Source organism: Eufriesea mexicana, unplaced genomic scaffold (assembly GCF_001483705.2).
Source record: "Eufriesea mexicana isolate 0111107269 unplaced genomic scaffold, ASM148370v2 scaffold124, whole genome shotgun sequence".
In the NCBI taxonomy this organism is placed as follows: Eukaryota; Metazoa; Arthropoda; class Insecta; order Hymenoptera; family Apidae; genus Eufriesea; species Eufriesea mexicana.
In genome coordinates, this window is record NW_016908357.1 from 1,862,067 (window position 1) to 1,875,439 (window position 13,373).

The 13,373-nt window shown below is 46.3% G+C and overlaps 1 protein-coding gene across 1 annotated transcript in view; it reads left to right on the forward strand.

Moving 5' to 3' along the window:
- LOC108555604 (BMP and activin membrane-bound inhibitor homolog) overlaps positions 1–13,373 on the forward strand; it is a 22,204-nt gene extending 8,831 nt beyond the window's left edge. Inside the window, exons 2-3 of the mRNA XM_017911371.1 lie at positions 11,717–11,989; positions 12,479–13,373. Coding sequence (XP_017766860.1) covers positions 11,717–11,989; positions 12,479–12,732 — 527 coding nt within the window. The 3' untranslated portion in view covers positions 12,733–13,373. The remainder of the gene's footprint in view (positions 1–11,716; positions 11,990–12,478) is intronic.

The window sequence follows — 13,373 nt, forward strand, 5'->3', positions numbered from 1 at the left end:
TGCGAGACGAGTCGATTAGGTACATCGTAGCGGATCGTTATTAAAGGTCTTCTTTATTTCTTAATTAATGCATTTACTCGATCGCCGATAGTAACCGGGGTGATAGCAAAAAATGGCGGTCGTTGGCTGAAACGAATTCACAGATACGATCGATACACGCGAGATTCGTTCTGCCGGATAATTATTCAAATCAAGCAAGCAGCTCGCTTTCGCAATTACAGAAATTACTCGAAACGGCCGGTACCGCTTCGCGGAGCTTTCGACAGATCCCGTCCACCATCTCTCCCGTATTTCGAAAACTATTTTTCCGTCGATTTCTCTTCAACCCTAATCGTTTCCATATTCGTGACGATAATCCCGGTAGGATGGAGCAATTATCGCGCTCGTCGACTATTAAATCATTCGAGAAATAACTGGGAATCTAATTAAAATAAATAAGTAGGAATCGTTTCTACATAACAGCGAACCAGCACTCTATGCATTAGCTATGCTTAATAGCGCATTCCTACGCAGCTGTAATTACAATGAGCCTCTATATATAGCGAACGCCGTGACAGATTTGCAGAATCAATGTCAACGATTCCAAGGAGATGTCTCTATAAATACTTGCCTCCTCGAATCTTTTCACCCGCGTGCGCAGGTGAAAATACAAATTGGTCCATTTCCACGTTCATTTTCATACGTTCGTAGATGAGTAAACTAATAGCCGATCGATCGATCGTTGCCACTTCGACTCGACGGAATGATTCGATGTAATTGCAGCTTTCTCGATGGTTAATCCAGCGAAATTTCCCAATCTTCACGACGCTTCAACGTTTCGCGAGTGATACGCAAAGGAATTGCGTGTTATTGCGAAAGTCGCATGAATGGCGAAAAGGAGAAGACTCGCACGCGCCGGTTGTCACGCGATCTATCCGATCCGAATGCTCCTCTGCTTCCTCTGGATCGAACCTTCGCGGTGAACGTTTCGCGATCGCAGCGGAGAGCACGCGATGCGTAAAAGGAAAAACGGTGAAAAAACGTATGTACCGCGCACTCGTTCTCCGGTAAGATGATTAAAAGGCGGAGCTGTTTAAGTAAAACAAACATCGACGGGATAAATGAGAAAGTCTCTTATGGTCGATACACATCTCGGTCGAGTTGCATTCATCGACGACGCGTTGTCTAACGTTTTCAATGGCTGTCACGCGGCTCTTAATACTCGGCGCTTTCAAACGAGATTTTCAGCCCTCTTTTTCGCGATGGTCAAGATTCCGCGTGTTTCATGGAAACACTGCTCGTCGTGTATTCATCGGGACGTGGCGTGTAACAACCCAGGCGAAAGGGAGAAAAAGGATGAAAAAAGAAAACCATTGAAAAGTCTCCGTCGACTCTCCCTGAGCCGCGTACATGCACGTGAGCGCCTAACATACGTGCCATGTGAAACAAATTGCTCGAAGGACGGAAAGCTAGGAAACCGCGCAGGAGAACGTAGAATTATGACGATAGGCGGGCCGTTGTGTCGCTTTCTTTTTTTACCAGATAACGATTAACGTTGTAATATACCTTTGACTCGCGGTTCCTTATTCGAACCGGCCGTTCTCTCTCGGCCGATGTGGAAAAAGGCTATTACGATCCCGAAACGCGTTTCATCTTAGAAGACTTCCAAACAAGGTTGTTGCTCCTCGAGGAGCAACCAAGCTCTCGGTTAGCGAAACTGCTCGCTACGTCTAAATCGGCTTGGACACCCGGTGTCCTTTATTTTCCTCCGTGATACGCGCACCGATAACGTATGCACGGTTTAAACCGTGCATTTACGAGCTACCGATGCAATTAGACGTAAGCGTAAATAGCAATTTGCTGGTTTCCCGATTGTTTCGATTGATCGCACCTCGCCCGAGGTCTCGTGATACGGTCCCCTGAACATTGGCCGTAATCGTAAAAGAAACGCAACGTGTACTATATCGTAAACACCGACGTAAATACCGACGTAAAACCCGCTTACGAGACTTCAATGCGACTGTAATTAACGGTCGTGACAAATAAGGAGGCGCATTCCACGTAATTATTAGCGTGTCCTCGTTACAGGGTGTAAGAAGTCGCTAAAAGCTCGACAAAGATGTCCACCGACATTTTTCCGCCAGGCTACCTAATTGACTCTGTTCACCTGCGGGAGTCGTAGGTACGTTAACGTAACCGTAGATGCTCGCTTGCCATACGGGGACGATAGGAAGGTTGAAATCCGAGAGAGAAAGCTTCCACTTCCTCTGGCGCTCGCGAAGAGGAAGACCTGTTCCGAACGATTGAACTGCACTTCCTTCAGGGTGGCCGACAGACTCTTTGTTCCTATGGTAAATCATCGGATACCCGAGCGATCGGGAAAAAGCGTCCCGCTACCTGGGTGATCGCGACCACCACGGTATTTAAATTTCTTCCACGTTGAAACAACGAGAAAACGGGATCTTCTTCATCGATAATCGTTATCGCGTTTTTATTCCCACAACGACGATACACGACGGAATACGTTTTCGGTGTGACACCGCTCGGTGCGAAGCGAAATTAATCAACGACCGTCGCATCGACACGCGAGCCAGTTTCTACGAGCGATCCGTGTTATTTACTCAGCCAACGCGCTTAGAGAACCATCGTTGTAGCCTCTACTGTTCAATTGTACTCGAGCTGTTGTACGCGCGAACGGACCAGCGAAGGAAGAAGAAAGACACAAGAGAGGATATTATTCCACGGGGCGTGACAAGCCATCGGTAGAGTTTACTTTATCCAGCACCCGAACGGTCAATGCCGTAAAATTTCAATTCCGAGCATCGGTATTCCGCAGCAGCGTCGTCCACGCGAAAATGGCACAATTTCCTTTACGGCGCGCGAACAAATTTTTTTAACGAGTAACACTGTTACACCCGTCGAACCGTTCCGGCGTGAAGAGCTTTCGTCAAAGTGGTTCTTTGCGTAACTGTTACTCCCTGCACGAGAGACGAATGCGAAAAGCGATACTAGCGTCCGAGAAACGGCTCTCGCGATTCGTTTTATCCAATTACGTTTGCGTTATTCGAAATCGGAGCGCCGGAGCAGCGATAATTAAAGGTGGCTGTTGTATCTGACCAAGCAAAACGAGCAAGTATTATCATAAAAGGTCCGCGATCCACGCATGTAATTTGGAGCAATTTGGCAATTGCACGTAATTGATGAGGATGCCTTTTACTTGACGATGCCCGCACCGCGTCCACGCAGCCGAGTTAAGTAGGGCTAATCACTGGTTTGCCTCTCTCGAAAACATCAAGAACCTGCCTTCTAGCGCCGAAATGCCAAGGCCTGCGTACGCTACACGCACACGGACGCATGACAAGATACCGGGTTATAGTTCTAAAATACATATACCTGGCCTCTGGAATGGCAGGACCCAGAGGGACCCTCCTACTTCCCAGAAATAAGGGCCTCCAGGTCCCTATTGTTCTTGCTAATTGCCACCCCGCATAACCACCCGTCCTTTGCTCGGTTCGCTGCGTTGCCTGGCCCTCTTCTTTAATGGCCAGGTACTCCGGGGTTGATAGTTACAGGTCCCAACGCAAATACCGGCTTCGTACGTACCGGCTTTGCCAGACGAAAATTAGCCGAAAGCCGGGGATATCCTTCGCCGGGATGACAATTTTTCCAGCAAAGTATCCGTTACGCGAGAGCTGCCGTCGGGTATAACCTTCGATGAGAGATCACGGACGGTTGTTTTATGGCTTGTCCGTATAGTTTCAGGATAGAAAGTCCACGGGAATGCTGTTCCCATTTGTACCGATACTTTCCGGCCCTTTGTCTTCGGGCTCAGACCGCTGCAGGTATCTCCCTGAATTTCGTGCTTCGGCCCTAGCCGATAGTTTACCGAGAGAATTCTCGAATTCAATTCGGGTTTATTGCTCCTGTTTGATTTACGAACCTTTATTCGCTCTATTAGGCGCTATAAATTTCTTCGTTTGCGTTCGAGATGCAATCGGTGAAATTAGTACCCTCGGTGGCGAGCGAACAATCCAAAAGGCCAAGTAAAGTTTTCTCTTATTTAATTGACTCGAATCGATCCGCGTAACCATACGTACAGAGGGGTTCTGTCATGTTCGAAGATCGTATCGTTCATTTACATGGTGATTTAAAGCTCTCCCCGTAATACACAGCTACATTCGCGATAATTTAACTTTCCCGTACTTGTCTTCTAATCGACAAACAGATCCAAGATGTACACGGAAATGGAACGATTTCTTTCCTTTACGCTTACAATGGAACAAAGATCAGACCTGTACACGATTCGCTATCGTTTTCTTCTTTTACGACGCGTTAAACGATAGCAACGCTTTCTCCATCTTTCGTTCTTTAATAATAATCGTCGTAGCTTTTTATTGGGATCGACGATGGACATGGATGAAAATTTACGGAGGATTTGAGAAATTATCGGGCTTCGAAAACAAAGAGATAAACCTCGGGGAATTTATACTCCCTTTATTATCCTCGCAAATGGCTCGCAATCGGTACGAAGATGGAGAATTGAAAAAATGGTTGCGACCCGAATTTTCTCGTTCCCCTTTTGTCTCGTAAATTCTCCTGACCCAATATTTCTGCCCGGATCTCGAGGATGGAAGGCAGAGACAGGGAAACATTCCAAGTTCCAAAGAGACGTAAAGTTTCTTCAAAGAAGATTGCGACACCTGAGAAAGCAGGCACTCGCGAAATTGATTTGGCTCGTGTCACCGTCGATAAAGAACTTAAACAGCCCTTTCTTCCATTGGACGTGGAATCCGGTCGGGGGCTCCCTTCTCCCGGAGAGGAAGCAGGGGACTTTGCAACATCACGAAAAGCAAAAGTTTTATTGAGCCCGGGTCCCTGACCAGTCGTCCGTTTAAGAAAGGAGGAAGGGAGAAAAACCGGCCCATTATGCGGGTGCACTTGTCGTCCGTTCGCCGAACCGCTTTGCATCGTTCAGCCTACACCATAGAAATTGCTTCACCCCGTTATTCCGCTTTGTGTTTTACGGCCGTTTGCGTAACCTCGTAGTACGTTCTCCGTGCTCCGCGAAATATATTCTCGATGGTACAATAACTCGGGCCCTGTCCGTGCATCGAGGAGCGCACGCCGACGTTATCGATCGAGAAGACACTCCGATCGAATTCCATTGAAAGATGCATGGTAAGAAAATTAATTTCGTTCTTAATACCAGACAGAAAAAACTGCCAAGTAGACTTTTTTCTCGCGACGTGAAGTCTTTTCGAGAGGAGAAAAAGTTTAATCGGTGCCTTGTTCTTGGCCAGTCATCCTTCTTAAAAAGGAGAAAAGGAGTCGGTCGGGGCCCATTAAACGGATGCACTGTTGTCTTTTAAGATTATATATAACGTTGCCGTACCATGTGTACCTTGACGGTCCGAGACCATCCACCGTGGTCAAAATATCCACGCAGCGGCAATAAAACCTATCTTAGGCCTCCTGGCGAGCGACACGGGGCCGTCTTTCGTTGCAAGTCAATGAAGAATCGACTAAATTCGTGCGGTATCCGACCTCGTTTAATGGGGATCATTAGTTACAGCTTTTATCGGTTGTCTGTTCACCGTGTCCCGATCGGAGAGCGGTATATCCCGTAAGCGAAATCTCCGAGGGAAAATAAAAAAAAATACACATATACATATATTCCAGCTTAACGAACCAATTAGCCTGTTCCTTACCAAAACCCTATCTCTACTAATCTCGACGATTAGTAAGTGGCAGCATCAGTCGTCTCTCTTCTCGCGGCATACTTTCGCCCGAACGTTTTCCGTACTTTTTCCCGACTTTAATTCGGCCGATATGATTAAAGCGGAAACTTTCCAGCAGAGCCGATTCCAAAATTCCCTCGAGATTCATATACCCAAATAAGCCGAAGACCCATCATCGGAGAATTTCAGCTGCCGCTCCGAAGGTATCCGCCGATCGGAGATACCGATGGAAGCCGATAAAAGGTCCACCAAATTTGTTCAATATCCGATCCCGTTCATCGCGGATCACTGCTTAACCTTCTTCCTGTGCATCGATCCGACCATCCGCGTATTCGAATACCATGAAGTCAGCGTGCCGCTCGACGAAAGTTTCTCACGAATCTTTCGAGGAACTCTCCGAGGACCGGTCCCTCTGTTCTCGTCCTCCTTCCTACCCCTACTTTCTCCATCCTCCTCCTCCTCCTCCTCCTCCACCTCCACGTCCACCTCCTCGTACTCTTCTTCTTCGTCTTCTTCCTCCGGTGGCCACTCCTTTCGGCTTCGGCGTCGATGAGGAACCTTCGTTCCTGGCGGTCTTTTTCTTTTCGCATAACTCCGCAGGTTCATAGCCCACTCGCGGTCAGGGTACGAACAGGTGTCCCGCGGTGGATCGTAGGACGTGACTCGCTTCGGCAACCTTTTTTTCCCCCTTTTCCCTTTTCTCTTTTTTTCGTCGTTTTAAAAACCGTTTATAATTCCCATCGCTACCTTAATACTCTCGCCGGCCGTTCCACTCATTTTTCGATCGCGTGTCCCGCGATTCACCGGTCCTCGTGGTAGTGGCAAATTGTCAAACGAATTAGGTAACAAGCGTTACACGCGTTTACAGCCTGTAATGGAGGACGAAGAAGGATTATATCGGTGATCGATGTTCGGATGCCCGCCGCAGCATTTTTCTCGTGCAAATACGTGCTTCGTGTATACACGTAATAATAACTTCGCGTTACACTTGCGATCTGGTGGAAGTTCAGTGACCGACTGGACCGTTTCGAATTCCGGAACATCTTCGACTATCGGTGAAAGATCGTTCGCTCAACAGGCCAGTAGACCTGCCACCGACGAGGCTCGCACAAAAGTCGACGTATACCATTGCCAAGATTGAGAAACGACCCTTTCCTCACACACCATTCGTCTTCCATGCACGCGAACCCGGGTCTTAGAGAGTTGGTAATCTTGGATGTATCATAAGCCCTGATCGTTGTTCCGACGAATGCTTTTCCTTGATTTTTTCCCCTCGCAGCGAGACAACGACAACTTTCTTTCCGCCATGGCAGAGGCAAAACGAATTCATCGCCACGGGTGTGCTCCCGTGAAATTCAACGCTGCTGTCGTGACACTCGACCACCAACGCGCTTTATGTCGCAGTGGAATACTAATTGCGGCAATTTAGAACGGTGGATGTTACTAATTAGAAATTAAGATAGCCGAGTCACTCTGTGTTTTACAATTACCTCGTAACGCGGTTACCGGAATGAACAATTGAGTACAGCATCGTCCAAACTTTCTCTCGTCGCTGTTTCGTTAGGCCAGCTAGGAAGCACACGTGAAAAGGAAAAGAAAAACGAGATACGTACGGTCTGGAACGGACGAAAATGTGGCTGTGGGAGAAAACGGAGAAGAGAGAAATAAAACTGAGCAACGCGAGTCCAGCGGGAATTCGTAAAATCGATCACGCGTGTGTTCCGTTCACTATGGAGCGAACGGAGCGAATAGAAATCACGAGGAGAATCGCGTATGATGTTGGATCGTACCACCAGCGATGGAAAATAAATCCTACGACGATTAAGCCGAAACGAATAGGTTCGTTAATCGACATCGGTCGACGACGTGCCGCTAATTGCCATTACACAACACGCTAACGTTGTCCCTATTAATTAGAAAATCCAATATTCGTAGTTATCGACGTTCGACTCACCTTGTAATTGGCCGGGTAATGTCGTTAGCGCTGTGCCCCGCAACTCGTGGTCCTGGCTCCTCTGGAACGAAAGAAAATTTACGGGATTTAAATAAATGTGCGCACATACGAGGGACGTTGTTACGCAATGTACGTGCATTACGGATACACTTGAGGGAACCGAGAGAAACTCATTAGTTTCATCATTCCCGACGGTGGTGTACGTTCAGCCACGACGCAACCCGTGCATGTATATACATGGGTCGTCGCTCTTCTAATTGCATATACAACGGGGCTCGTTCAAATCAAGTTTCCGTCGAGCACGGCTTTCTATCCTCGGGCATGTTGCACGAGTCGTTTGGATAAACGAATCGTAACCCTTCGTAGCGCGCTTTTAGCGACTCGTTATCGACGCGAGTATCGATTATCTTTTTGCTCGTTGAATTCCACGTCGATCGAGCCGGGCTTTGCCAGGGAGAGCTTCTTATTGCCCCGATGAAATTCTAACGAAGCATAACGAGAAAATAGTTTCGCGGAACATTGCGGTTAGATTCCGTATACTTGACAGACGCGAATCGAAATGGCGCGGGTTCGAGGTTCGGGGGGGTAAAATGGCGCGTAAGATTCGGCTAATTAGCGAAATTTTAATGCGAACCAACAACCGGACGACGAGTACTTGGAGTTCGTCTACATAAATGAATATTTAATCCCAGATAAGGAGCGAGTCAAATGAACCCTCAGCCTGTTGTTGTAGTTTTAACAAATAAACAAGCTTATCTGAGAGTTACAAGTAACCAGCACGTGTATCTCGTTAGATATACCCGATGTCTCGGCAGGCTACATATATCTAACGTCAGTAAGTTAAAGGTTAAGCTTCATGGAAAGCGTGTTCGCGTAGTGTGCGTCGCTAAAAGCTTTTATCGAGAGATACGAATACGAAGAATTCGCCGATCGTGCCCGAAGAAATCGGACAGTTTTACGAGCGCAAAACATACAGAGAGAACGTTCGTCAAGCATTTCAGACCTGTCTACCTTTTTGCCCGCGGCATCGCAACGTATATTTTTTTTCTTTTTCCCTTCCTCTCCTCTGATCTTTATTCGATTCGCTACACGCGCTCGCGAATTTACATAAATTATAGATTATAATGTTATTAAATCGAGGCAATCCGTCGAATCTGGAACGGACTTGCCAATGTTCCGATTTTAATCAGCCGGCTCGAAACGAGACGAGAAATAAGGGACACGTCGCGCTCGTTAAATCCCCTCGATTTTTCCAAATTTTCCCTTCGCTTACACCGCGAGCACGATCTAAACGTCCCACGCGTATGGGGCAGTCGCCGAGGAAGATAACGCGATAAAAGGAAGAACCGATGAACATCGATTCACGTGCTTCTCCAACCTGTAATCGTTTAGCAACCGAAGAAAAAATGTAAAAGAAAGAAATACGAGCAACACGGGTAGAGAATGAGGGAGACAGGGGGTAGAGCCCGTCGGGAAATAATTAATATGCCATGGACGCATAACGAACGACCCCGCGAAGCAGTCTGTTTGTTTTCGGACGGGTCTTCTTCGGCTCCAGGCATGTCGGCCGTATCTCTCTTTTGCCCGGGCCTCCTCGACCTCCCGCTGCTTCCCCTTTTCCCTTTTTATTTTAAACGCACACGAGGCCCTTCTCTCCAGCTCCCTCTGTCTCTCACCCTTTCCCTTCTCCCTTCCACGCGGTACAGTTCCCTCTAATTTCTTTCTATCCGCGGCTTCGATCGAAAAAACGAGTAATAACTTCCAGAGAAACTTGCCATTACCTCGTCCAACTCTAATATCCAACTACGATATACAGACGTCGGATGGAACACGTCGGGAAGAGGTTACACTCTCGAGATCCTTCCGAGAGAGAACAATCCTGTCCTGTCTACGTTTTTGGAACGGCTGAATCTTTCGGATACAGGAGAACGGGAGAAGATATTTTGCGTCTGATCGGAACTGCCACGAGAAGTTTACGTAATCCGGAGAACCGAGGTTTTCCTACAAAACCCTCTTACGAGTCTCCGGTGGCTGCTGCTCCGTGGTTCCAAAGGCTTGCGAGAGCCGGCCAACCGAGCCTGCCGCGGCACAGCAGTGGTGCACACAACGAGAGAGGCCGCATGCCTCTCTCCATATATTCTCTCCACTTTAATCTTTCTTTTGTGACTCGGCTGTTTTAGCGTTTTTTATTCCCCGATGAGTCGGGCCTCGTGGACCAAACAGAGAGGAAGATGCGCGACGAGGGAAGAGAAAACGAGAGGGTGAAAGGGAGAAGGAGAAAGAAGAGAGCGAGAGAGGGGGAGGGAGAGTAAGAGGGAGGGCACCGCTGCAAGCTTATTAGCAAGAAGTCAGAAGAGAAAGAGGGGGACGTAAGAAGTTTTGTCGAGGGAGAAAGGATCGTTTAATGGGGGAGAGGTGGAGAGAGGGTTTGAGGGGGTAGACGGAGTAATATCGCGGATAAAGATGGCCTCGCATTACCATAATAAACAAGTGTGCTACGGCTAATCGTTGCAAAACCAGAATCCTTTGTTCCACCGACGAAGGGGTCCAAGGCGCTTCGCGATTCTCGAGTTTCGCGACGATCGATCCCCTTATCGTTAATTCTAGACTTCTAAAATGGCGGAAAGGGAGAAGAATGGCGCTGCCATCGCGATCGCCTGAGAAGTTTCATCGAAGAGCAAATGAAATCGTCATCGAGACAACGGTTCGATCGTGCTGACGAATTATTTCGTTGCATCGACACGGAATTCGTTGCAGAGAAATCCACGTGGCAGCTCGCGCGCGGCGAAATAAATTATTCCGTTGACCGAGGGAAGCAATGCGAAGGGAGAGGCTGAGAGAAGGCTAAACGGGCAAGAGTAAAGTCACGGATAAAGATGGCTTCGCATTATCATAATAAACAAGCGGCACGATGGTTAGTCACTGCGAACTGCTCCGTGTCTCTTTGTTTATTTCATACGGCCCTCATTAACACACCGCGGAGAGAGAACTCTACTCTCTCCGTGTAATGTATATTTACGCTATGTCAAGCACGGGGTCCCAGTGTATCGAGCCTGTTTCTCGTGGTGGATTTCTTCCAGACCCCCCGGTTGAAATCTCTCCGAGCGAAAGATCTCAAACATTTCGTTTTATCTAAATTTTTCGCCTCTATAGCATTTATTTCGAGAAATTTGTTTGGCAAATACGCCGCCGAGGTGCGTACACCGTTTTATCTCGTGCCTTATTTTCCAAACTATGCAGTACGATATTCGCATCGTCCAAAGAAAATTACGAGCCCCTTTAAAGAACGTAGCAAGGCTTGGTAGCCGGCAGGTAAATGAAAGTAAGCTCTGTATACCTGTTGCGACGAGCAGGGTATAATCTTTTATGACTTTCAGTCGAGAACTCATTAGGGGAGGCCGCCAAGTATATCAATGCTGTTGTGCCTATAAGATGCTCGAACGTGAAAATTCTCGAGGATCGTACACTGCCATTATATCGCTGGAATGGTCTCATCGAGTACCAACTTATAAATAAAGATTGATTACAATCAATTAGCAAAACCTAGCGGTCTATCGCCTCACTCCTATAAATTCGCTGATCGAAAATTATTACATTCGGCATGTTTAAACGGAAACAAGTACAAGGAAACTTGCCACGTATATAGACGTATATCGCCGGCTTATTGCGTCATTAATCGGAATGAGTCATTTATTATCAATCGCAAATGTTACTATCGAAAAATGTACGAAAAGAAGACGACGAGATTCTTTTCCTCGGTGAAATGTCTCGCTTTATCGTACTTTCGCGGTATTATTCCAGTTCGCAAGCATGTCCTCTGACCTCAAAGTTCTCTCCTTCTGTTCGAGGATTTCGAACGCCGGCCACTGCGAAGATGATTTACCGCTGTAATCGTTAAACTCGCAACGTTATTCCCGTTTCATCGGCGACAGTCTTCCTCGATCGTGAACTCGATGTCCTTGCACGAAAATTTGTCTTCTCCTTGCAACATATTAAATCGTAATAAGAAAGGTTAATTAAACTAGATATGATTTTTCATTTACAGACTCACCGTACGTCCGAGAAGTGAGGTGCTATTGCAATCAACCGGAATGCGTGCCTCAAGGATACATGTGCCGTGGCAGGGGCTGCTTCACCGAATTACCATCCAATGCAAATCCGATATTATTAAGAGGAGCACACAGCGCTTACAGTGGTTGTCTCGACGAGAGCTTCAAAGATCGGCAATGTCCCACGGGATACCTCTGTTGCGAGCAGGATCTCTGCAACCACGTAGATAGCCCAGCCATGAGAAACAGGCTCAACAAGACTCTTCAAGGTTAAATGAATGTTCTCATTGCACGATCATTAAAATTGTACGGACTTAACTCGATGTGATGCCATCAAGAATGGTGTTTTCGCGTTTCTCTATAATGCTATTTTCGTACGCATCTCGCGGTTTATTTTGCAACGAATTCTTTACGATACAAGTCACGTTCTATTCGTTTTGCCTCGATATCGCGAGATGGTAATTTCGTTCTGTACGCATTTAATTCGATTATTCGCATTTATTTCCCATGCATCGCGACGAACCTAGAGTTCAACGGTACACGTATTGAAAAGAAAAAAGAGAAAAATATATATATATATATATATATATATGTATATGTACATATATGTACGTGTATATTATTCTACGAGTCTCGTACCGTTCACTTAAAACAATAGCGAAAGTCGAAGGTTGTGTGAATTTATGAATAATGAGACCTTTTGTATAATTTATTTCAAGCAATCTGATATATAACGAAGGACTTTTTATTGTTAACAGTGTTGGTGGGTGACCAGCGACCTTTCCTTGGCCCAGTGCAGCCGATCAATCATGGGGGTCAGTCAACGGATGGATGGTTCAAGACTGCCACAATCGCTGTACCGATTTGCGGTCTAATCGTTCTACTGATACTGGCCAGTCTTGCCATTAGATTACTTCAACCCGAGCCTACGCAAAGCGACAAACTCGGACCACATCGAATGCCCGATAATGGGCCGCCGTTATTAGGACCACCGAAAGTGCCTCTCGTTTAATTATCTCGCAATCCCAAAGACGTTCGATAAAGTGTTCTAGCGGATAGACATTAGTAAGACTAACTAGAAAGCTAGCGGGCTTATATAGCTCCACTTGGCTGTGAATTTTGTGAAGAAAAAGCGACTGCTGTAAATTATAACATTGCATGTTGTGCATCGATAGCTGCAATTCCTCTCGACGACGACACTGAATGACGGTCGTGAAATTTAAAGAGTGAGAAAGGGCCAATGAAACAGCACCTTTATACATGACGTTGATTAAAATGAAAAAGAAATAAAGAAGAAAGAAATGAAACGCATGATATCGCCTTTATTGTAGCATTGTAAATAGATTATGTATTTTGTATCGTGTATTAAATGATATCGCTTATTTAGGCGGCGTACAAATTGTAATGTAATCGCGTTTCACGATGTCGTCGAACTTCGATGTTTAAAGACGGATCTAGCCACGGATTGTAGTAACGTTACAATATAATCTCATGGGATACAAGTATAATCCTGCAATAAGAGTAAGCATTTTTTCCATCGAGGAACAATACCGATGAAAAATGAATGAAGAACACTAAAAGTCTGACATTTGTTTTTTTAATCGTATAAGATACCTTCTTCCGGAAATCAGTTATTCTAGTACATCGTGTACT